Genomic DNA, 25,588 nt, shown 5'->3' with positions numbered 1-25,588 from the left:
ATAATATAAAAACAAAACTTGTTGTGAGAACATTGTATGTTATTTAATCATATATTAATATTTCAGATAAAATAAATAGTTACTGTTTTAAAATATACACACTATGCATTTCTACCATAAACAGTTATGATACACAGAACTTAAAATTTCGAAATATTTATTATTTATTAAAACAGTGTTACATTTGTATATAAAAATCATGGTTCATAATTATTTTTATATAAAATTATTGCACTAGATTGGTGTAGAGGTCTCGGCCTGCGGGGGCTTGCTCCATTACTTAAACTATTTTGTGAAGACAAGAATAACTGTGTTAATAATACATACATTATTCTAAAAACCCTCTATAAATCAAGTAGCTGTTTATATCACACAAACACTTTGTTTCTGTTACTATTTCTGTTTCCATTTTTTAAAGATTTTTAAAGCTAAAATATGGTGTAACTACGACGAAGCCATGGATACAGAAATATTTGTGATTGAAATGATATGAGCACACTTGAAATCAGCTCCCTGCTAAATTTCATAAATGAGATCAATAGTACATTATACAATATTAGCACAATTTGAAAACATTGCTCCATGAGCACACAACTCGTCTAAGGGTGTCGGATGATTTTTACAAGTCACCACAAAACAATTTTTTTTGTCTTTATAAAACTTATAATAAAAATCTATATAATTTTTGATAAATAAATTTTCAATCCGAACGTGGATCGTAAACTTTACATAAAACAGACTTTGAATTTAAACAATAATAAATTTACATATAAAAACATTATGCTAGAGAACACAAAAATTTAGTTCTTTCAGTCAATTGAATCAAGGATTATGAAGAGATAAATCGGCAACGAATATTGAAAGTTACAACACTAGCTCACATTGCTATACCTCATGCCATTAAAAATATTTCTAAGAATAAATTAAAAATAAAATATTAGTTGTTAACAACTTTAAACTCCTAAGGGAACGATCGTTGGACCGATATGGACCCTCGACGCAAGATAATATTACCCTACCAAATATAAAATAACGCTAGCTGAGAAAAATAAGATCACACATAATTTTTAATGGCATAAGTTACCGACAGGTATTAGATGTTTAGCCTCACTCACATTATTGCCACATTGTTTTGCTATGTAAGAAATACCCTTCTAATACATGGCAACCAATAACTTAATCGGTCATTTGAACTTCGCACATTTAGTTGGCACCGGCGAAGTGTAGATTAGTCAGTCGCGATCTGTTTGTATACCGGCCTCAGTTGCAACATACGAGATAGGGCTGGCAATTGGCGGTTGGCAGTGGATGAGTCGCCGAACAAGTTGGCCAGCTACCACGAAACAACAGACGTTTAATACATTCGAATAGTTAGAGTGCACAATATATCAAACAGGTGCCGCTTATGGCGACTGGCTTTACTGATACACGATTATATCGATCCCGCCGCTACATACCGATCTCTGCAAAATTATACAGAGTATGGAACAAAATATGTAATCTAATTTACTGCATAAAAAAATCCTTTCGATACGGTAGCTATAGCCGCTAATGACACAGTTATCAATATGATTTTAAAGAAAAAAAACTAAAATTGTAAAACTAAAGAGTAACCGCAGAGGTCGGTACAGGCGGCGGGTGGCGGGCGCGTGATCAGTGTCGCAGTTGGGGCGCGGCGCGGGCCCGCAGCTTGCGCTACATGCCGGTCTTGAGGCGGATCTTCTTGAGGTGCGAGGGCGAGGGGTTGGGGAAGGGGCGGCGCTTGGCGCCCAGCGGCTCGTGGTGCGCGGCGTGCAGCACGGACGCGCCCAGCACGGTGCCGCCCGCCACGTCCTCCCAGTTGCCGCCCAGCATGTCGTCGGACGACGACGACGCCATGGCGCGGCAGCGGTTGCCGGAGCGCGTGGCCGAGCCGCGGATGGAGCGCGAGAAGCTGCGCTTGCTGAGCTTCGTGCTCATGACGGACGTGCGCGGGCTCTCCGTGTCGTCCACGGAGCGCCGGCTCACCTTCGCCTTCACCACGCCGCCTATCGTGGTCTTGCTGGAGTTGGGCTTGCGTATGGCGAGGATGTTCCTTCGCTTGGTGGATAACGTCTTGGGTTTGGGTTCGTTCTCGCTGAGGTATTTGGTGCGTGAGGGTGTTTTGACGGGTTCGTTCTTCTTGGCGTACTTCATGTTGATGATGTCGTGTCCGGAGCGCGGCGCCAGCACGGGCGGGCTACGCTTGCGCTCGTCGTTCTTGGCGCCAACGTACGTGTTCTCCTTGCGCTCCTCCGTCACCTTGCCCTTGGAGCGAGCGTACAATGGCACGCGGGTCGGAGACGACGTCTTAGGACGCAGACGGGACATTGTCAACTGAAATGAATGCGTTCTCATCAAAATTTAAGAAATATGCCTTAGATTAAAATTCTGAACAGTAATTGCACACAAATATAGTTGTTTCAACACTCCACAACGAATAATGTTTAAGCAAAAGTATCTAAATAGCAAAATTTAAAACATTTCAACTAAGAAATACAATAAAATCAAACTATATTTGTATGGAAACATCAGTGGACGTAAAACTATCAACATAAAATCTGATGACAAAACCACTCCTATATTTAGTACGATACACTCTAGTGTAGTTTGTATGTTAAATGATATTGTGACGAAACAACACACGCCCACTCCCACAATCAAATCCTTACCGCGACTATACAAGCCGTTTTGTTGTGTTATTTAGTAGTTTAACACTGAAAATTAAACATGATTTGTGTTACCAAGAGAATATTTTTTGTCCTTTTCTAACACAAAAGTATATAAATACAGGGTTGTTTGTAAAATACTAACAAGTTGCAGGACTAGCCCCCGGTTTCTGCGGTTTTTTCCGCATTTAGCGGTAGTTTATCTATTCAATCGTGTTTAAGCTCATATAAACATGACAGTTTGAATAGATAAACTACCGCTAAATGCGCCTCAGAAACCGGACATAGCTAGCTTACATCATAAGCAACCACTTTTGTTCTGCTTTTCATAATTTCTTCGTTTTCTTATGATCTTAACTATCTAATCCTGCAAGGTTTTTAGTATTTTACAAATAACCCTGTAAAGTGTTAAAACAGGACAGTGTTACAAGATCGAAAGCTCAGTGTTGTGTGCTTTTGTGACGTGTTTGAAAGCAGAAAAAGTGTTTTTTACAGCACCACACTAAAAAATGTTACCATTTGAAATAAACTCGTGCAAAGACTGACTTTGTTATGATTTAGTTTAATGTGTTTAACGATTGCTTCCTCCGTCTTCTTCTACGTTTCTAAAAAATATTGATATAATAAGAGTCTACAAAGAAATATAAAAAAAATAATTTTAGCAACTAAAGTTGTTTGACAACGTCACTGCCCCAACTTTTACAATTCAAAAGCAAAGTAATATATGTGTACTGTGTAATAAAAAATAACATGTTTGTTTGTGATCTCTAGGTAACCTCCGAAACTACTAAATCGATTCCAAAATCATATTTATTGATAGTCCTTAAGCTGCGTCTACGCTAGGAGAGCCGAGTACGAGTGGAGCACGAGCCGAGCACAAATTTCTTCTAAAAACGTTGTTTGAGGCTCTTAAGTCAGTCCACTCTATACAAATGTGTGCTCGGCTCCTCTAGCGTAGACGCAGCTTTACAAGTGAAATTAAAGAAGCTAGTCAGAAATATCCAGCTCCATTCATATCTAGGAACAATAGTCAAAAACTGTAATAGTCTATATGTATATGACCTGTCTATACATCGAAACAGACTTTGTTCAGTTCAGTCTTACACAGTCAGTTTTTTCGTAGCAAGATACAAATGGAGCCTTAGTGTAATGTAAAAGAAAGTGTAATGTGTAAGCTACATTAGCACATATCAAGTGCACACAATGACATAGTTCGTGTATTACCTGCGGGCGCATGGTGCGCGTGTGAGCCCGCAGCCAGTCGCGCACGGCGTTCAAGTTGCGGTGCTCCGAGCATGGGATGCGGGAGTTGGGGTGCTGCCCCGTCAGGTCCAAGATCGAAGCACCCAGGGAACGACCCACCTATAAAGTTAGTTAGTTAACATTTTGAGGAGTATGGAGTTTTTTGTGGCGTCAATTTTCTCATTGCACATTTTTTCTTTCGATATGTAGTGACTACAAAACACACATTTTTAGAATTCATTAAAGTTGTAACAAAACGGTAATTAAGGTTTATAAACTCTCGCGATTAGTGCACATAGTATTATAATACAACGCGTCTTAAACGGTAACTGCAATGAGACAATTGACATCAAATGAATGTGACTCCATAAAATTGGTAAGGCACAAGAATTTTCATGGTAAAGATTTTTGTCCACCGGAATCCTCATATTGCGAGCAGATCTCCAATACTTACTAATAAACATCATATAAGCCCTGATTAGTTAAACACTGTTTTGTCAATTTCAACCAATTGTAAAACTGTAAGTGAGTGGAAAATACAAAATACTGTGCTAAAAACCATTTGGCGATTAAAAAGAGTGACCAGGCGTGTGTTGGCAGCTCTTTTTAATGGCCCTACCCTCTGAACTGGCGGTAAATTCACTCTCTGTATCATTGACTATCATAAGTGCCAGCATTTAACCTAAATGAATAAATTATATTTTGATTTTATTTAACTAATCAGAGCTTACACGTGTATTAGTAAGACAGCTATTAAAATCCGTCCACAATATGCGAAGCCCGATAGACGCAAATTTTTAAACTATATACTAAGATTATTTGTAGAACCTAATTTTTTCTATGATAAATTCTTAGGGAATTATTCTCAATGAGTGCTATATAAGCAGCATGTGACTGCTACATAATAATCTGGAGATTTTTGAAGAGATTTATAATACAAAGCATGTCACTAAAAGCAATGTTCGAACTACGTCACTACAAATACATACTGGCATTATATTGTACAGCTCTGCAATGGTAATGTTATTTTACTAAATATAGTCAAATCTGGCGTCTATTCTGTGTATAGAAAGTACATTTTGCTGTCGAATTTGTATTTATAATAGATCTTAAATTGATTTGTAACTAATTGTGGGTACAACTTCCTAATTTAATATTTTCCAATTCCGAATAAAGGTCCATGTAATGAAAACACGTTAAAAGGCTGAACTCAGCTTGGAAGCACACAACCTTATCAAAGAATCTGTGCATCTTTTTTTTTTGCTTACTGGCAATTAGAGACCACAGTATAATGAGCTGACAAGCAGTATGGAAAAAATGTTCAAAACGTCAAACTCACACAGATACGTACATAGATGCATTAATATGAGTCTGCGTTTGTTTGTAGTTTCCATACTGATTGAAGGTTTTGTTTTTATATACTGCGAAACGAAGCGAGAACATAAGCCCGAATAACTAAGTGATATTGTAAGAGACTGCGTGCAACCACATAAGGTCCATTTAGACGCCAAATAAGATGTCCTAAATGTAAACTAGCGTATAGGTCACAGACAAACCTCGTAGGGATTTATCTCTTCATAAACCTCCAGAATATGGACCTTTGGGCGACACAGTCTTGCCTGAAACGTGTTTACCACTAGCTAAAGTTGAGTGCGCAGGTTGATTATTGTACAGTAAGACCTCGACTTACGTTCAAGTACTTAGTTATAATTATAGGGAATGATTTTATAAAGAAACAATACCGTCCTTGGTATCGCCCAGTCGGGTTAATTGGGGGACAAATCGATTGGTTGGAAGATGTTTGCAGTTTTCAAGGTATTTCGAGTAAGTTCGGGGTTTACTGTACATTCTAAATGAAGGCAGATAATGAGGTATTGGGTTGTCGACGTGTGACACTGTCAGTTCTATCGAATTTGTTAAGGAAATTATGGGGATTGGATAAAAATAGTTGCGGATCGGGTTGAAATTAGGCTCAATGATCTGGCGATGAAGTTTCGAATTTGATAACCTGTTTAATAATAATTGAAATGTGAAAGTTGGGTTCTGCCATCATGCAAAAATATCAAGGGCCTTCTCCACATTAGGCGTGCGGGTTTCTCGGGCGTGTACGAAGTGCGGACGCCACGTACATTCCGCGTGCGCGCTTCGAGACCGTCTCTAATGTGGGGGAGACTTAAATAGATTTTGATGTAATTTAGTTCACATAACTAATTTACGTCTTGATTCTGACATAATGGTAGTACGAATTACCCTTCCGTGTGAACGTAGATACATATACGAAAATTTTGAAACGTTTTTTTTGATATCAGTGTCATACGCCAGCAGCCTCCACTAGCTGAAAGTCGCGGCGCACAAACCTGGAAGGGGTTTACCTCTTCGAATATGTGCGGCGTGTACTTGGGCGGCAGCGGCGCCTGCGCGGCGGGCGGCGCGGGCCCGTCGCGGACGGCGGGCGGCAGCACGTTGACGAGGCGGCCCGTGTTGTAGTTGCACTCCAGCGTGTACGAGCGCACCAGCCCCGTGGCCTTGAACACGGCCACGCGCCCCGAGCCCTCGCGGGACATGCCGTCGCGCCGGTCCCTGCGGAGATAACGTAGTGTTTTAATTATATAAATCAGATCGCTTATACTGAATATACTATGATTTATTTTTTTGGTTAAGTGTTGTTCAGCTATTAACCTCTAATATTGGCAAAAATTATAAGATACTGGAACGGTATACCTGTTTCTTAGTAAATTAAAAACAATGCTGATTGCAATGATGGTAACCGATTTTAACACCACTGAGTATGCCACCTATTATTTTGGTTGCGAAAATGTATTTAGAAGGTTAAAGGTCCAAAGAAGCCTTTTATAGACAAGTTTAAATTATGGATATTTTGGGAAGTAACGACTATTAAATGAAAAATAGTAATATCTTACTTGAGGTACATGTTTCTCTCGGTGAAGTTGCACGACGAGAAATGGAAGTGCAGGTTATTGAGCGACATGATGCGGGGCAGCAGCATGCACTCCACGCAGCTCTCCAAGTCGTCGAAGTGGTTGCCGTACATGAAGATACCTGGTGACGAACAAAATGAAGTTAAAATATCATCAGAACCAGTTGTTGTAGAACTGTGATTTCCTAGCCCGGAATTCTACCTATGATGTAAAAATAGACCATATTTATTATTTATACAAAAAAGCTCTCAGAAAATAACAATGAGTTTTTTGGAAAATTTTTATAAGCCGTCTTTTGAAAAATTGCTTCCGGTTACCGGTAATAGAAGCTGTCTACCTAAGTGTCTTATATTGACAACAAAAAATATTTTTATAACTTGATCATTTAGCTAAATTAAATATAAATACTTATTTGTTATTGAACATTGTAGAACCATCGTATTTTAGCAACAAACCTTTCTTAGAAGCGTGTCCGTGTAGATCAATGTACAGGTACAGCCCGGACTCGGCCTCCTTGGGGGCACACGCGCACTTGGCGAGTGTCGTGCTGTTAGTGTTGGTGGTGCTGGGCGGAGGATTATTCTTCTTCTTGCCGGGACGCTCCGGACGAGTTGTTGGAGATTTGGGCTTCTCTTCCTTTGGCGGAGGTGGCTGGTGCTATAAATAGGATAAAACTGTTATGTAAGGGCAGCTACACACAGTGCCGGCGACATGGCCGCCGTGGGCCACGCGGCTTGCCGGCGTCATTTGTTTCTAACATTTGAGTGATTAATTCGAAAATTTGATAGCTCTGCGCGGTATGTACCGGCGCCAGCATTTGTGTAACAGCCTTCAGGTAGACTTTACTTAATTATAATGATATCAACTTTTTGAGATTAACAAGTACAGTACACAATACAAACAATATCAAGCAGAATACTGATGTAATAATAAATTTGACTTCAATCATAAACAAAAACATTGTGTCTTAATGTAAACTATACCATTTCTCGTAGGAACTTTAGTATTTTCCTATTTCGTTGTTATCTAGCGGCAAATACTAGTGATAGAAGTATGTTAACAATATCTCAACATTGCTTAAACATTCATAGCAGTAAGTTAGGACTCACAGTAACAAGTAGCACATCGCCGGTACTGCCGCCGTACCGCGACTGCGTGCTATGTTCGGCGTGCACGTCGCCGCTGTCGCCCGCCGACACGGCCACCGACGTGGTCGACACCGTCTCGCCCACCTTCTGTATCACGAGCTAACCAGGTTATGGCGTGTATTGTCGTATTTATTTCACTTACTATTACCTACATCATTATAATGCATATAAAGTCCCCAACCCGCAAATAGCCAGCGTGGTGGAGTCAAAGCCTAATCCCTCCCTAATTAGGGGAGAAGACCCTTGCCCAGTAGTGGGGCATTAATGGGTTAAATATATTATAGTGCGTTGTCAGGCTTGCCACACACATATTTGGCAATATCTATCGAAAACAAAACCGACTTGACTCACTTGTTCGGCTTGTGCTGATCGGGTTCATCTACACATATTGAGTTTTGCCGCTCGTCGCCGATTAATGCCGAATTGAATATGTGTGTATCAAGCCTTACTGAAGTGAAACTGGGTAGAACGGAGTGAGAAACCCATAAATGTCAGTGGCCATTAGTGAATTTAATTATTTTAATAACTTTCCAAACACATTTATGTAGCTTGGTGGATTGAAGGTCATACCACACTCTTAGTACAGGCAGGCCACCGTCACTCGGCCGTACCTACAGCGATAAGTGCCTACAAATTCACGTGGCGTCGGCGCAACTCCGAGAGTCGAGTGTCGACGCTCACGCGTAGAGCTCGTGCGTGCGTTTATTAGAAGTTTTATGAGTACCTAATATTATTATAAAAACGTTTAAAATAGAATGGCAGGTTTAAAGCATTGCTTATTTGATGGATGTTTGTCGAAAAAGAAGGACGAGGGATTGTCATTTTTTTCATTACCTACAGAAGTTCAAATTCATTTAAAAACTATAAAACTTTACAGTACCTACCTACCACAAAATAAAAGTACTAACTATAATTAGTTACTTTGTTGATACTAACAATAATATGGACTCATGTCTGAATTATTAGGGAATTTGATACTTTATAATTACGAGAGTAACTTGCAAATGTGACTTTTTGTTTATGGAGATATTTCAACGAATTTGGTATCAAATGAAAGGTCTAAGACTAAAACTATTTTATCCGTTTGAATGATATAAATCGGTTCACAGGTTTAGGACATATTATTATGAAGAATATAAAATAGTAAAAATGTAAACAAACCAAAACAGGTAGCAACGATGCGGCGAGCCGACAACCCTAGCGTCATAGGTAACGCGTTACTCTACGCCAGACAGTGACAGAGTTACGCGTTAAAAGAGAACGGGAATACTTAGGTGAATATGTCGTTAGGTACGGAGCGCTTATACGAGCTGAATTAGACTTTATTAGAGTAAGATCCCAGAGCTGCCAGACCTACGTCATTTTAGCAAAGCTGAAACTTTAAGGATTGTTAGTATAAAGGGTCTGTTAAGAGGTATGCACATCCACTACCTTGAAAGCGGGGCCGTTTCTGAGGTAGCGCGGAGTGAAGGTGCGTAAAAAACGACCCAACCTACGTTATAGTAGCAAAGTTGGTTTTCAGATGTGTTATTAATGATATTATGTAGAATTAAAATTGACTATTGCCAGACCGTTTCCCGGGGCCATTACTTCTGCCAGACGCCTTAAATGTTATTAAAAAACGAGGTCAACTACGTCATAGTAGCAAGCCTAAATTTTATATATGTTATTAAAGGTACAATTTTAAGACCCCCTGTATGCGGACAGACCATTCCGCAGGGCCCTTCGTCCCCTAGACGCCGTTAAACTTTCCCTATGAGTGCGAGAGTAAGAGCATTATTCATACGCATAAATGAAAAACAATTGAATTAAAAAAATAAAAATTGAAAAATTATTGAATACTTACTGACCCGCGCATCTTTGCTTGCGTCACTTAAGAGAGATAGGTCAAAATGTTACATAAACGGGTTATGTAACATTTTTCACTGGTACTCTGCTCCTATTGGTCGTAGCGTGATGATATATAGCTTCTAGCTTTTCTCAATAAATAGGCTATCCAACAGTAAAATATTTTTTTATGCGCACCAGTAGTTCCTGAGATTAGCGCGTTCACACAAACAAACAAACTTCTCAGCTTTATAAAATTAGTATAGATTAAAAGTACTTGGAATGTTTAGGAAGATAAGTAACATTATTTTGGGAATTATTTTAAAAATAGATATGGTTTACACTATTCACAAAAATTATGAAAAAAACATTGTAGTCATTCATCATCATCATCATTATCTGAGCTCTTACTTCCCTCATCAAATTGAATATTTAAATCATCTCCACCATCGTCTTCATTGTTACTTGAATTCTCTGTAAAAAAAAAGATGCTGCACGGCTACAACTTTTCATTAACACGTATACAATCGGCGATGTGAATGAGAAATTCCACCGGCAGAATGTTAAAAAATTCGACGCAAGTAATTTACCTCCTTGTAAATCTGAATTGCTTCAACAATTTCGACGAGCAAATTATATTGCGGGTGTCTGGAGTAATGCTCATATAAAGCGTCCTAGCATTTTAAGCCCAGCAAATAAAGGGTGGGTTCTAAAGGATAACCATTATCATTTTAAGTGGTTTGATGGTGACCAATTGCCAAGTTTCGTAAGCGAATCACTTGAAAACGAATTAGGTATTTTATTTTAACTATAAATTATTTCAATATACCTACTTGTAACTGTTTTCAACATCATTGTAGCGGCTCGCTACATACAGCGACATCTACTGGGACCAGCGCGCAACCAACCACCACTCGCAGTGTGACTGACGTCACAAGTCCTAGATCGCGCTATCGAAGTTTGCACTGCAACTGACTATATATACAAGTTCCCGACTACAACAGTTGGGCAGCCTAGGCCCACCAGGCACGATCACCTCGCCTGGTCGGAGGATCCTCCCTTTGTGTTGGAGGAACACGATCGCCTCGTTCCTCCACAGTGGTGACCCCGACGTGATTGGAAGCAGCCTTCACGAAGAGCAGACCAGCAGCAGCAAACCTTCGCACCCTCATCACTCCTCACTCCTACAGCAGCAGTCGTACAACTCCAGCCAGCATCTTCGGCCACACCAGGGCACTCCACGAACATGTCGCTCACGCACATGACTGGCATACCCTACGGCCTCAGCGGCATCCAACCTGGGCATCATCGTCACGCTACTCTGACGCACCCAGGGCACCGCAACGCTTCGTCTCGACTCACCGCAGACAACAAGCACCTCGCCCCGACTCACTGGGGACACTTCACCGCACACCGCACCTCTCCGACTCACTGGAGTTAGCGGCATACAGTTCCGACTCACTGGAACTAGCGGCATACAGTTCCGACTCACTGGGACTAGCGGCATACAGTCCCGACTCACTGGGACTAGCGGAATTCGAGTTCCGACTCACTGGAACTCATCAATGCATGGCACTGGAGAGACTGATGACATGAAGAGAAGATCGACCTACGGTCTGAGGGGGAGTGATGTAGCGGCTCGCTACATACAGCGACATCTACTGGGACCAGCGCGCAACCAACCACCACTCGCAGTGTGACTGACGTCACAAGTCCTAGATCGCGCTATCGAAGTTTGCACTGCAACTGACTATATATACAAGTTCCCGACTACAACAGTTGGGCAGCCTAGGCCCACCAGGCACGATCACCTCGCCTGGTCGGAGGATCCTCCCTTTGTGTTGGAGGAACACGATCGCCTCGTTCCTCCACATCATTACCTACATTTTTTTTTTACTGAGAATTCAAGTAACAATGAAGACGATAGTGGAGATGATTTAAATATTCAATTTGATGAGGGAAGTAAGAGCTCAGATAATGATGATGATGATGAATGACTACAATGTTTTTTTCATAATTTTTGTAAATAGTGTAAACCATATCTATTTTTAAAATAATTCCCAAAATAATGTTACTTATCTTCCTAAACATTCCAAGTACTTTTAATCTATACTAATTTTATAAAGCTGAGAAGTTTGTTTGTTTGTGTGAACGCGCTAATCTCAGGAACTACTGGTGCGAATAAAAAAATATTTTACTGTTGGATAGCCTATTTATTGAGAAAAGCTATAAGCTATAAATCATCACGCTACGACCAATAGGAGCAGAGTACCAGTGAAAAATGTTACATAACCCGTTTATGTAACATTTTGACCTATCTCTCTTAAGTGACGCAAGCAAAGATGCGCGGGTCAGCTAGTATTCAATAATTTTTCAGTTTTTATTTTTTTAATTCAATTGTTTTTCATTCATGCGTATGAATAATGCTCTTACTCTCGCACTCATAGGGAAAGTTTAACGACGTCTAGGGGACGAAGGGCCCTGCGGAATGGTCTGTCCGCATACAGGGGGTCTTAAAATTGTACCTTTAATAACATATATAAAATTTAGGCTTGCTACTATGACGTAGTTGACCTCGTTTTTTAATAACATTTAAGGCGTCTGGCAGAAGTAATGGCCCCGGGAAACGGTCTGGCAATAGTCAATTTTAATTCTACATAATATCATTAATAACACATCTGAAAACCAACTTTGCTACTATAACGTAGGTTGGGTCGTTTTTTACGCACCTTCACTCCGCGCTACCTCAGAAACGGCCCCGCTTTCAAGGTAGTGGATGTGCATACCTCTTAACAGACCCTTTATACTAACAATCCTCAAAGTTTCAGCTTTGCTAAAATGACGTAGGTCTGGCAGCTCTGGGATCTTGGTCCATATTGCTTAGCAGCAAGAGTCGTTATTTCTATAAATTGTTACGGGGAGTGCGTGTTCTGTACTATAGTACTTATTATTCTGTGGTACAGGTCACTGTATTTGTAATCAAACTGTTTTAAAGGCGGAACGATAGGGTCTTTAGGTAACAATTTCGAGTATCTCACAAATAAACTAATCTTGAAGCGTTTCGTGAAGAATTTTTCAGTATTTTCTCCAATTAGGGAAACTGGTATTATGTACCCTAGATCATAGGTCTTTTGGAGACTTTACGATAATGACAGAGAAAGACTATCAAGGTTGTAGCCTATGTAGGTTGCGATATTACCGTATGTTGACTTACTATCTCCTCTTTCGACTCTGTTAGCAGGTATCTCTTAAAGCAGTTGGTGCAGAAGTACATGTTCTCGTCCTTCAAGTAGTCTTGCTCTGCCGACTGTGAACAATGAACATTAACTTTTGATCAATTTATAGAATTAAAAAACTGACAAACTTGTACTAAAGTTAGTTTTCAATGAGTTATTGCCATTAGACCTCTGAAACATGATAAAGATATTCTAAGGTTTATAACAGATGTAGTTTCTAAATACTTTAGACACAAGCGTGGGTCCAACGATTTTCGATGTTAAAATTTGACTGCATCAACGTTGCTACGCTATTCGTTTTTTCTTGTTTTTTATCCCTACTAATATTAAGAAATGTAACTTTATCTGTCAGTCGATACTTCTTTGTGTCTAAACCATGAAAGTTTGGGGTCCGGGAAACGACATAATTTCTTTTTATATCCTGCAATTATAGGGCCCCGTTAATAAGCCGAGATAAAAGAGCTAATAGTTGCATATTGCTACTTGTAATAAGTGTCCGAAGAAGCATTTTTTTTCTAACTTTACTATGTGTCTCCCTTCCTTTATTAATATGTAAGTACGTAAGTGTGAGGGAGACAGACATAGTACCTACTCTACAACTTCAAGTAATTCTCTAACTACCTACCTTACGTTCTTGTTCGTCGAACTGTTGCCTCTGATGCTCCCTGTACTCATCAATGGTGTGGTACGTCAGGGTTTCAGTTCGACTCTGGATAGGGAAGGAATATATGTCAGGATAGGTTTGGAAAAAAAGAAAAGGAAATAGGAGCTACATAATATTGACCTAACTTCCTTACTTTGCTATTTCTGTCTACTACAATCATAATCATGTACTGTTTAAGTAGCGTAGTTTACGTATAGCCTATTCCTGAATCTTTTTTTTTGTTAATAAGGGGGAAATATTTTTCTATTCTGATAAGGGGGAAATTTTTTTCTATGCTAATAAAGGGGAAATATTTTTCTATTCTGATAAGGGGGAAATATTTTTCTATGCTAATAAAGGGGAAACATTTTTCTATCCTGTTAAGGGGGAAATATTTTTCTATGCTAATAAAGGGGAAATATTTTTCTATACTGATAAGGGGGAAATCTTTTTTAAGGGATAACGTCATAAAATATCCATTTAAGTACTATCTCTGATCAATGTAGGATTTTTTTAATTTTAGCAAGAACACAAATAAAAACTTAGCTGGATCGAAGGTGCTTTGAAGAAAATAGTGTGTAAATCAAGATCAAATTTTTGATTTCGAATAAATATAACAAAATTGAGAACGATATATATTCTCTTACTATCGATCTGGTCCTGGACTTTCTTAGAGTAAGTCTCCGTGGAGCCACAGGCTCACACACAGAAGCAGCCGACAAATCTTCCGTATTACATTGTTTTTCTCGCGATGAATCCGTTCGGACACCAATCGGACTGCGGATTCTCTGTAGACCAACTTAACCATTGACGAGTATGTACTTTAGGTTAAGCAACGTTGCTACGGTCAAGTCATTGATGGGAAGATTCTTTAAATAAAGATATCTTCAATAATACTAGATGTCAACCTTAGAGTATCCTTTTCCCTACAGAGGTCAAATGGCCATAGTTGCTTGAAATAAGGATGTATTACTGATCTATATTTGTAAGAACTTAAGTAGTTTTGGAGATACTGCAAAATTAGTAGCACTTGTTCACAAAGTTTACTATATTGTACTTTTACACTTATAAGTACTCAATTTTATATGAGCCTTAAAGACCTGCTCGTGCAACTAACGTGTTCGCTATAATAATCGCTAATACGCGGTTGCAGGACACTATAGTATTACAAAAAATACGTTTACAATGTCTTATGATATAAAACAGCAACAATAACTCCTTCTGCTATGTGTCACTTACCATAGTAACGCTGTACCCTGGGACCATGCTAGTAATGCCAGGCATGGTGTCTTCGAGCTTAGACACGGCTGTCCTGCATTCAGAACACCAACCCATCTTTACATTCGTCTGCCGCGATTCTTTGGGCGCTACTGGAGTTTCGCTGGAGAAAAGTAATGTTTAGTATTGACTGTCACGGCTTAACAGACAAAATTAAGTTACTGAGTGTATAAACGAGGTGTCACTTTAAATAATGACTTAAAATGAAAAGTCTGTACAAATTTATACGTCAATAAATTAAGTAGGAATCTCAGAAAGTGTCATCAGAAATCTTATGACAAATACCCATCTTGAAAGCATTCTTTAATCGCATTTAGTTTTGTATTATTAAAACGATAAGTTCATTTTTGTATAAAACGAGTGCTTGAGCTTAAATTCCCATTCCTTTATTTCCCAATTTAGTTTAATTTAGAAGCATCTTAGGAAGACCTGATTGTTACTTGAGTTAAAGAGAAAAGAAAATTGTAACCATTTGATGCAATTCTTAGACACTTACCCAGTAACCGACGTGGTGGACTCCATAAGCAGACTAATACTGTTCTTCAAAGTATCTCTGAGCGGCCGCAGCGGGTTGGCGCCCGTAAAGTTGAGCTCTTCACTCGTACTAAGGTGCACGTTCGACCCCAAGCACGTACGCAGCATGTTGTCGTTGAGCAACGAAGGCGTCTCTGAACCGATGTTTGTGTTCGACTTGGATGATGCCTCGCTAGTTTGTGACGGCATTTCTTGCAGTTTCATGTCGTATACCTGTGGGAATTTTATTTATCGATTACATACATACAAACATACGCCTCTTCCCAAAGGGGTATTGTAAGACCTAAGGACACCTTAGTACCCTGCTACGATACCTGCAAACTTCCCTTGCTTCATTTATCATAGAGGATCTATTATTTCTTTAAAAATATGAAATACGTTTAATATTTTATATATTAAGACTATTAACACATTAACAAACTTAGTGTTCTATTAGTACTAGTATATACATAAAAAATGTCTTTCGTTTTATCTCTTATATCTATACAATATTTGAACGTATATTTTAGTGGTACTAGAAAAAAAAGTAGCTGTAATTAAAGTGTTGAACAAAAAATATTTTTTTTTTATCTTTTAATTAGAATGAAATCAAAATCTTCCACATTCTATTTATAGTTTTAATTTTGTAATCTAAATAACAAATTAATTATACGGCTCACGTTACGGGCGTTACACGTACATACGTGGTTGAGCCAACAAGTCGGATTTAGCCACGCGTCGCTGGCTTCGTTTCATATCATCTCGATAAGCCACCACGGCTTAAATGTGTTTCACGGATCGGTGCAAAATTAATTAAGAGAGGCATGAATTAGAATTTTATTTTTATCTCTAATAGACAAAACGTACTGTTATAACATTAAATTTTGTGTTACTTTGTATTGGTATTTGGTTTTACCGAAACGTTTAAGGGTGTAATTTAAGTAACCCCAATCTTATATCTCGTTCAAACTATTATATTCAGCGAAAACAAAACGTCAGCCCATGACCACGGTCAATGTAATTCGATCGAAACCTCGGGTGAACAAATAAGGTATTCTAACCTTTAATTTTTAATCGCGTTTCAGGCCCGTTACAATATAATATTCTGTGCACTAGTCGCGAAATATAATATCTCTCGAAAAAAAAAAAGTTACGCTTTTGGAATTTGCTTAGTTCGTATGAATGACAACTAAACAACTTCTATGAAGTCATTATGTAATATTGAATTTGTGTTTATCTTTGATTTATTAAAACGAATGGTACCACTTCAAGTCAGGCACAAAACAACGTTTATAATGTCAAAATAATTATGAATAGCTAAATGCTCACGCGATGAACACATTAATACCACTCCGATCACCTGATAAGGAACTTATACCCAAAAATTAACATAGGAAATGGTCGAAATTATACGCAAAATACAAACTTTTGGGAACTTTTGAATTGTTGCCGAAACAGTTCACGCAGGATCAAGGAAATAGGTTAATTATTTGACCTAAATACCGCGTGAATTATTACCAAATTTCAAATGGCTGGCACACTTTTGTTTGTTATGCCATTAGATAAAAAATAATGGGTGCATTTCGCAAAGTTTTTTTGTGGCATATTAACACGCAAAGTTGAATAAATAACAGCTATCTAAGGAAACAATGAAGGGATAAATAGTTTAGGAAGATATACGAATATGTTAAACTATGTAAAACAATTAATAGTTATGAATATATGAACATACAAATAGATATGTATGAATGTTTTGCTTCAAACATTTTAGGTAAAAATAGCACGAAACATTTTTTTCCTTCGGAATCAAATCAACTACTTATTTGAAATGGATTCTGCTATATAATCACTATGAGCACGTTCTTTTATTAATTAAAATGACTCATGGCCAAATCATAGCCTTTAAGAACTTTTTCTACGTAAAATGAGAGATCTAAAATACATATTATTTCAAATTGTACAATACATCGTAAATATCATTGACTTTACCATTATTGTCATTACCTTCAACATTCGAAAAATATGTGTGAATATATTAGGTCGGGGAAAAAGTCTTTTCGCATTATAATATGTATGAACTTGTAATAAAATCTTATCTCTACACAAAAAAGCTCGATAATTGGGTCCCTTAAGAGCTCACTGAAAGAAACCTAATGAACCGTGTACTCATTTAATTTTGTGATTCTTGAAGCCAAAGAGATTTTATTACAAGTTCATACATACTATAATGCGAAAAGACTTTTTCCCCGACCTAATATATTTTTTTTCTAGTTTACCTGTTCAGCCAGTACAGCAGCTTCTCCACTCAGCGGCCTGGCATCCTTCTTGATGGTGTCTGACGTGGACGAGGGTTGCTTGATGGTGGTGGACGACTTGGTGTGGCTCACCGACCTGGCGGGCTTCTCACTGCTACGTCTGAAGTACTCCGGGCTCTTGAACGACGGAGTCGCTGGAACCTTCTTCTTCTTTGGGTCTAGGATCTAGGAAATGAATGATGATGGTGAACGAGGTTGTATTTTTTTAAAGAATCCTAGTGCTTTTGTGTCGCGAGGACTTTTACAAACAACTACTACAACAACAACAATTAATTGTGGATCGCACAAATAAATTGTTCCGTGAGGGAATCGAACCCACAGCCTCCCGACGCAATGGTAACGGCGTGTCGACCTAAACCACTGCGCCGTGGAGGCAGTGGTTTAGGTTTGATATCGGAAAATGCCTAATAGTACTATTTAACTAGCTAGCCCGCAAGGCTTTGCTAAAGTGAAAACTAATGTTACAATTTTCTTTGCATTTTGTCTGTGCATGAGATTTATATAAACAAATTATACTATAGCTAAATTAGTCCAGCAATTCTTGAGTTTTGGGCTTAGCTACACATTTGGCGATGCATTTTCATTAATATATTTTCTTTAGACTGTTCGACATAGCACACGTAGACGTAGAAAGTTTAACTAGTTGAATGTGTAAGGAGAAACAAAATAGCTACAAAAAGCGCAAGTATAAAAAAGCAGTTTATTTTGATCGCGTTCGAGACATTCAGGATCACTAACCGCATAAAAGAAACTATTGAACTTCAACCAACAATTTAAAAGTTCAAGTTTTCAACTAGCGTGTCTATGGCACAAGCTAGACACATTATTCATCCTTAACGTATTATTCCTAGAGCTTCCTTTATTGATAGTTGTTCAGTAGTTTTATAGTTTACTAGAGGCCGAGACTTCGTCCGCGTGGAAACCCTTCCCGTGTAAATCCCGATCCCTCGGGAACTCCGGGATAAAATAGCCTATGTTGTTCTTCTGGGTCTTCAGCTACTTAGATACCAAATTTCATCGTAATCGGTTCAATAGTATTTGCGTGAAAAAGTAACAAACATCCATACATACATACTCACAAACTTTTGCATTTATGATATTAGTAGGATGTTTGATAATACAGGTTGAAGACTTACCTCGGAACTTTCACTGATGTTCTGAATACTCCGCGAAGTGAAACTTTTACTGTCATCACACAAGTCTTCTTTTTCACAGCCATAGTGGTAATATCTAAAAGAAAATGGCATAAGAATAATAACAGTATTCTTTGATTTACTTATATATATACAAAAGTATGTATACAAAAGGTTATTGTTATATAAAGTATACTGACTTTAGTTATTTATTGCTATTACAACTAAGGTTCCATACAAATTTTTTGGTCAAGGGTGGAGAATACGTACGAGGACCCAAGTACGATTCCCAGAGTTTTGAAATACTTATTCAAAAGTTTGCCGAAATTATTATGATAATGACAATTGGCTCGTTACTTATGTGAAAACTACGTTTTAAATATACATTTCTGTGTTATTTAGTGTAAAAACAGCGAAATTACAATACCAAAATACTTATTAGAGACAGTTGTCCTTACCTTATCAATGCCCTCGACGCATAAACAGTCGGATGCAAGTTCAGTGACGGGTTCAAATAAACCCTGTTCAGATTGACCCCTCTCGTGTCAGTTCTGTAGTGACCCCGCGCGACCCCATCGGGGTTGAGGAAGGGCACCATCTTGAACACATAGTGCTTGCGCAGCTGGATCGCTATTGGATCGTTACGAGTCAGGAGCAGGTTGAGAAAGCCGTTGAAGACGAAGCTTGAAGGTGTCTCGCCTGGATGTACTCGGGCTGATACGAAGATCACCTGTAGGGGAAAAGTCATGTTAAAAAGATAAAGTGCGTAGTACTCGTAACTGGCGGTCCTGTATGACAAGATGTATGGATGTGAGTGGCAAGGGAAGTTTGTACTGTTAACAAAGTGGTGTTTTTTGGTCTATTATGCCTACCCCTAAGGTGTGATTTTATGAATGTAAATGATGTTGAATAGGACGCGCAACAATGTGTGTCTGAATAAAGCAATAAGCCGCTAAGAGTTAGACTTATATTCAGACAAACTTGTGTATTTGACGCATAACATATTATATGCATTTCAAAAGATGTTTTTAAAGTAAAAGTAAGTAGAATGTTAAAGGTTTTCCGCCAAAAGCTTTAGTTGGGTAGTCTCCCCGATAAACCTGGACAAGAGTTAAAGTAAACAGGGCAATAATTATATTTTTATAAAACGTTAATTACCTATATGATAAGTAAAAGTTAAGTTTTCTTTTCAGTATTCAAAACGAAATATCACAACATAGCGACAATTTTATAACTTTTCAAAGGAAGTAACTGTCAATATGCTACATTTATATTCCTTCCAAAAGGAACTACGGATATTTTACGTAACGATCATGTTCAAAGTTCATTTCGATTCAGGCAAAGTTTTATGAGATCCTGTGATTCCCGCAAACCTTGGGCTTTGCCCATCAATCAATGTGCCATGCTATTTATGTGCTCCCAAATTATTGTTATGGCAGATTGTCATGACGTTATATTTATTTATTTCTGCATAAATGGCTATTTTAATGTTGCAGTGGTAATAAATATATCGCAAATTTTAAGATACGACCATCACGTCTGTAATTTATTTGATTTTTTGCTCGTCCATTATGTTGATGGCAATATTTATTTGTATTGGTTACCTCATGTAAAATATACATAAAAATTTGCAATGCAAACACGGCGAGGGATTTTTTATATAATTTCTCCGATATTTTATTAATAGGCGTCATGGAGTCGCAGCTATGAAAAATGTGTTTTAAATACAAAATGCAATACAACAAAGGATACCTAAGCATTGGGATTTTTCTGTATTTTATGTAGCGGATTCATGCGCGGTTTCTGAGTACATTAAGCGGTAGTTTATCTATTCAATAACGTTTTTCTATGAGTTTAAACGCTATTGAATAGATAAACTACCGCTAAATGTACTTCAGAAACCGGGGGTCAATGACCCATGGAAACAGGTGTGCTTGGTGTATGCCTGTAATAGCGCACTTACCTTTTTATTCTGAAACTTGAAAGGTCTTTCCACGTTGTCTGGGAACAGGTTCTTGAGCCTCTCTTCTCGCTCCGACGTAATGCCGTGATGTGACGTAATTGTTAGCAAGTCCACTCGTCTACCTGTTAAATTACCATTTTTTACTTGGCCTAATCAATGGTGGTTATGTGGTTTTAGGTATTAGTTAACCAGCCATACTAATGATGGGGTGAATCTATACTAATATTATAATCTATACTAATATTATAATCTATACTAATATTATAATCTATACTAATATTATAAAGCTGAAGAGTTTGTTTGTTTGAACGCGCTAATCTCAGGAACTACTGGTCCGATTTGAAAAATTCTTTCAGTGTCAGATAGTCCATTTATCGAGGAAGGTTATAGGCTATATATCATCACGCTACTACCAATAGGAGCAGAGTACCAGTGAAAAATGTTACAAAAACGGGGAAAATTTTTAACGCTTACGTAACGCAAGCGAAGTTGCGCGGGTCAGCTAGTCAAATATAAAGCAACACATTAATAAGACTGCAGTTAACCCAAGGTGTGCTCCAATTACGTGAAACGTAAAAATGCCCATATCAATGATACTTTAGGGGGAAAATTTTAACAGTTTGTTGTTCTCGCCTGCAGGGTTGGATTCAACGAGGCAACAGTGATCATGTACTAAGTACGTTACAAAATAATCAAGCTTCCGTTAGCAGAGTTGTTTTTTAATGCATCGTTGCAATGAACGCACTTGCGTTAGTTGCGAGTTGAAATGATCTTAGGATTGCCTATGATGAGTTTCTTAAAATGACCTTTTGACAAGGATCTCTTGAGAATCAGAATAGAGTCTCACTGACTGAATTGGCCAAATGTATGCTAGTAAAAAAATATCCTATTAGTGCTAGTAACTTACCTTCAAGAGAGTATATCAAACACTCTCTACAATAGTAGATGTCGTCAGGCGACTGCGCGGGCGACAGAGGCAGCATCTTCAAGTCGATGGAGTTGAGAGCTATCTGCAGCTCGGCGAACGAGAACGGGTATGTGAACGCGAAAAATGTGGTCGCCTTTAAGTTCTCTGATGTCCGGTACTTGAAGCTCAGTGTGAAGGTGTTGTCGTCCGTCTAGGAGAATATTGTTCGTGTATTATACTACGATATAGAGCCCTGCCTCATTACGACGCCATGGCGGCCTCGCTGGCTAAGTATCAAAGCAGCCAGCGACGCCGCCATGGCGTCCTAATGACGTAGGGGTCATAGTTACGGCGTATTCGTTGTACTTTTACATGTCTATACTAAATGTAGTGGCCAAGTTTGAAGAAAAATAAAAAATCAATGGTTTATTAATAAACTGTCCGGGTTTATCCGTCCAATACAGGTAGTTTTAATTCGTTATGTCAGTAGGTACACCCAGAATAGTCCCCGATTTTGGGATCGTAAAATGTTATTCGTGTTTCCCATGAATGGCGAATTAACAGAAAATTTGATATTTAAATTATTATAGATTTTGAAAATTTAATTTTATATATTTTGTTTACCGTCAAGTTACATATATTCAAGTTTTTTCCAGAACCTACGCGCCAGATTTGCAATATTTATGTTTATAAGTGAAACGTCAACTTTCTCATTACGCAATCTATAGGAAATAGCATCATTAAACCAAAATCACGACCTACGGCTCCAATAGAGCAGTAATTACATTAGTTGTAAAATTTTGCTTATCGCGGGTTCGATTCCTACAAGTAAAGTAAATTGCGTTCAACCAGAAGAGCTGTTGTATCAGGGCCTTTTGTAGACACTATATTAAGCGCCAAAGTTCATTAAAGGCCTGTTCATTTCCAACAACAGCCATTTATATAATTTAGGGCCATACTTCCTTCTCAGATGACTAACAATTTATATTTTACTGTGTACCTATGTGAATGTAAAAAAAATTTAAGTGGTAAAATTTTAGGTGAATAAATAAGCCTGGCTATGGAATTCAATCCCTATGTAAAGAAAGTAACTCACAGAATGTACAGGACGGTCTCTGATCCTCTCCCACTGAGGCTTGCCTGGCAAGGTCCTTGTGACGGGAGCCATGCCCTGGTTGTACATCTTCCCTTGTTTGTTCAGGTTTATTAGGTTCAGCCGCACCTAGTTGTAACAATTACACATTCTATATATAGCTATACAACAAATATACAAGAATTTAAGATTCTGTATAAACAAATAATTAAGGAAATATCAATCTGGAATCAAAAAGTTTCAAATATTACAGCTAATTTTATTATTGAACAATTAAGATGTGCAGTTTGCATAAATAGTAAAAAGAATGCATATCTACAACAATGCAAAAACTATAAAAAAGGGAGAAATCACTTCTATAGCAAAGTCAAAGTTGGAAGCTAAATTGAAAATATTGATTGTGGTACAATTGAGTGTGCATAAATTGCTAAAGGAACATATAGGTAATAGGAATTTGTAATTCATATTTTATTTACTATTTCATTACATCACACAGCTAGAGAATGGCTAAATAATAATAATTTCAATATACTTACCAGAGTGTTAGGCTCGCTGGCTTGCACCCCGAAATAAAACCAGGTGCGATTGCCATTCTCAAACTCAGTGCCGGCGCAGTCGGGCCGGGTCCACAGGTTGAACTCATAGTCTGGGGTCTCAGTCGCATTTGTCTTCGCATTCACACTTGAAGCTAGGATGACAAAATTTTTGGAAATGTCTGTTTTAACTTAGTAAGTACTGAAATCAATACATTTCACGTGACTATTTACTTTCAATGGAAATATACTGAGAACATAAATATCAGTTTATAACAATGTCATGCATTGTTTTTATGTGCTTTGTTATACAAAGAAATGCATATTTATTGTTCATATAAGAATAAGAATCAGCTGTAAATGCATTGCTAATTGCATTGAATGGTTGCTTACTGGATTTTTGTTAACTAAATAATAGAGGTCCCCTTCAAAGCTCCTGTTGTTAGAGAGACTCAAAAACCAGTTTTACTTATATACTAGAATATTCCATTAGCTTATATTGAGATTCCTTGTTGTTCAGTCAGGGAGTCTTATCTATGTCAAGTAAATATTGACCAAGTAACTGTTGCAGGACGTGTAAAAATAAGATAAAATGTAATCAATTCTATTTCGAGACCACAACAACAACAAGAAGTCCGTGAAAAGGGCATGAAATTGGCAACTAAACACGAATTTGTAACACGGCTTTGGACTTTGCGATTTCACGGCAATTACAGAAATATTTGCTCACCTATTAGCTCCGTGGGTACTCGTTCGACATGTCCAAGATTTCCAGAGTCAAAATTATGTATAAAATAAAATCCACCGCACTCAAATATATTGTTTTGATCCATAACTAAAATAATTATATTGGACTACATTATACAAAAAATCACGAAGTCGCGAATGTTGTGAGCCGCTAGGTACACATTTACTTATTCAATTTGTGAATTGAAACTTTTGATCGAATCTTCATGTTTGATAATTTCAAAATGACACTCAAAAACGGAGGCTGCACTGTTTTTCTAAACAAAATTATGTAATTTTGTTGACATCGATTGACGGATAACAGCTGATTTGTTTTATTGGTGATCTTTTTAATTTTTCAAAGTATGAAAAACAGTTTGAAATTAAACAAAAAACAATTTATAAATTTGCAAAATTTTTATAGAGAGTTTTAATTATTTACTCAGGTGCTGTATTTGCTATCACTTGATATTTGGAAAGACACATGCCATTATGAAATTTGGTTCAAGATGGCCGACATTTGCTTTTGCTGCATTTGCTAGGTACAAAGGAAACGGAAAATGCCAGCGTGAAAAAATAATTTAAAAATATATTTTTTATCAGCCATTTACATGCACATTGATTGTTGAGATTTTTTATGTGTGAAATGGATGCTTATTTAAGTGCAATCGGTTTTATACTACCTGAAAAACGTTATCTTATCTCTAAGCGACTGAAGCACTAATGATCAGAGTGTTTTCTGTCTGTAGTTGTTAGATCTATATAAGCGAAGGATTCCGGATATTAAATAGTACCTACGGTAAGTTCAGTATAAATTGGACTATAATGAAGGTCTAATAAACGATTAATCTCCCGCCCGATATTATTTGGCACCTCAAATTAGGTATTGGCCTTCTCGTCCGATATCCAAGAATAAATTGAAAGGTCTGGCAACACTAATACACCTTTTACTTTTTAAATGTCTCATAAATGAGGGTAGACCATGAAGGTATAAATGTTTACGTGAAACTTAATATTGCTATCTTTTTTAAAATAGTACTTTATTTATGTTGTAATGATACCTTTACGATATCATTTATCTATCTTAGAAAGTGTATTAACTGCTTAAACCATTTTCCACCTTGCTACTATAAACAACCACGTTACTATATTTTTATTTTGGCAATAACACCTACCAATAACTTACACCTAAAATACTCCGGTCAATTTAGACATTTGACCCACGACAAATTCAGGGGAAGCTTAAAATTCTTAAAATTGTTTAAATTATAATTATAAACATTGTCTTAAAAGTCCCAACCGATCCCATGTAAGGAAAAAATTTTAGCGGGGTAATAAGGTCCAAAAAATGAGTTTTTCGCGATTTTCTTGAAAACGGTAAGTTTGATCGCAAAATTACCCCCGA

At 37.8% G+C, this 25,588-nt stretch overlaps 1 protein-coding gene across 8 annotated transcripts; it reads right to left on the bottom strand.

Moving 5' to 3' along the window:
* Nucleotides 1-18: 18 nt before the first annotated feature.
* LOC142973503 (cytosolic carboxypeptidase-like protein 5) lies at nucleotides 19-24,712 on the bottom strand. 8 transcript variants are annotated; one of them, XM_076115273.1, is made up of 20 exons: nucleotides 24,188-24,712; nucleotides 23,461-23,612; nucleotides 22,928-23,053; nucleotides 21,832-22,042; nucleotides 20,925-21,046; nucleotides 19,420-19,691; nucleotides 18,965-19,058; nucleotides 17,790-17,993; nucleotides 15,497-15,747; nucleotides 14,962-15,103; nucleotides 14,370-14,510; nucleotides 13,705-13,788; nucleotides 13,043-13,150; nucleotides 7,978-8,103; nucleotides 7,324-7,525; nucleotides 6,851-6,989; nucleotides 6,287-6,509; nucleotides 5,486-5,548; nucleotides 3,912-4,049; nucleotides 19-2,355 (listed from the first exon to the last, which is right to left on the bottom strand). In XM_076115273.1, the coding sequence occupies exons 1-20, from the start codon at nucleotides 24,288-24,290 to the stop codon at nucleotides 1,696-1,698; spliced, it is 3,561 nt and encodes a 1,186-aa protein (XP_075971388.1). In that variant the 5' UTR covers nucleotides 24,291-24,712; the 3' UTR covers nucleotides 19-1,695. The 8 variants fall into 8 exon arrangements, with proteins under 8 accessions (XP_075971388.1, XP_075971389.1, XP_075971390.1 ...); XM_076115274.1 differs by having other exon boundaries at nucleotides 7,978-8,115; nucleotides 13,058-13,150; XM_076115275.1 differs by having other exon boundaries at nucleotides 13,058-13,150.
* Nucleotides 24,713-25,588: the final 876 nt, after the last annotated feature.

Source organism: Anticarsia gemmatalis, chromosome 6, assembly GCF_050436995.1.
Source record: "Anticarsia gemmatalis isolate Benzon Research Colony breed Stoneville strain chromosome 6, ilAntGemm2 primary, whole genome shotgun sequence".
Classification (NCBI taxonomy): Eukaryota; Metazoa; Arthropoda; class Insecta; order Lepidoptera; family Erebidae; genus Anticarsia; species Anticarsia gemmatalis.
The sequence above is the reverse complement of the archived record's forward strand: the minus strand, read 5'-3'. Positions and strand labels throughout refer to the sequence as shown.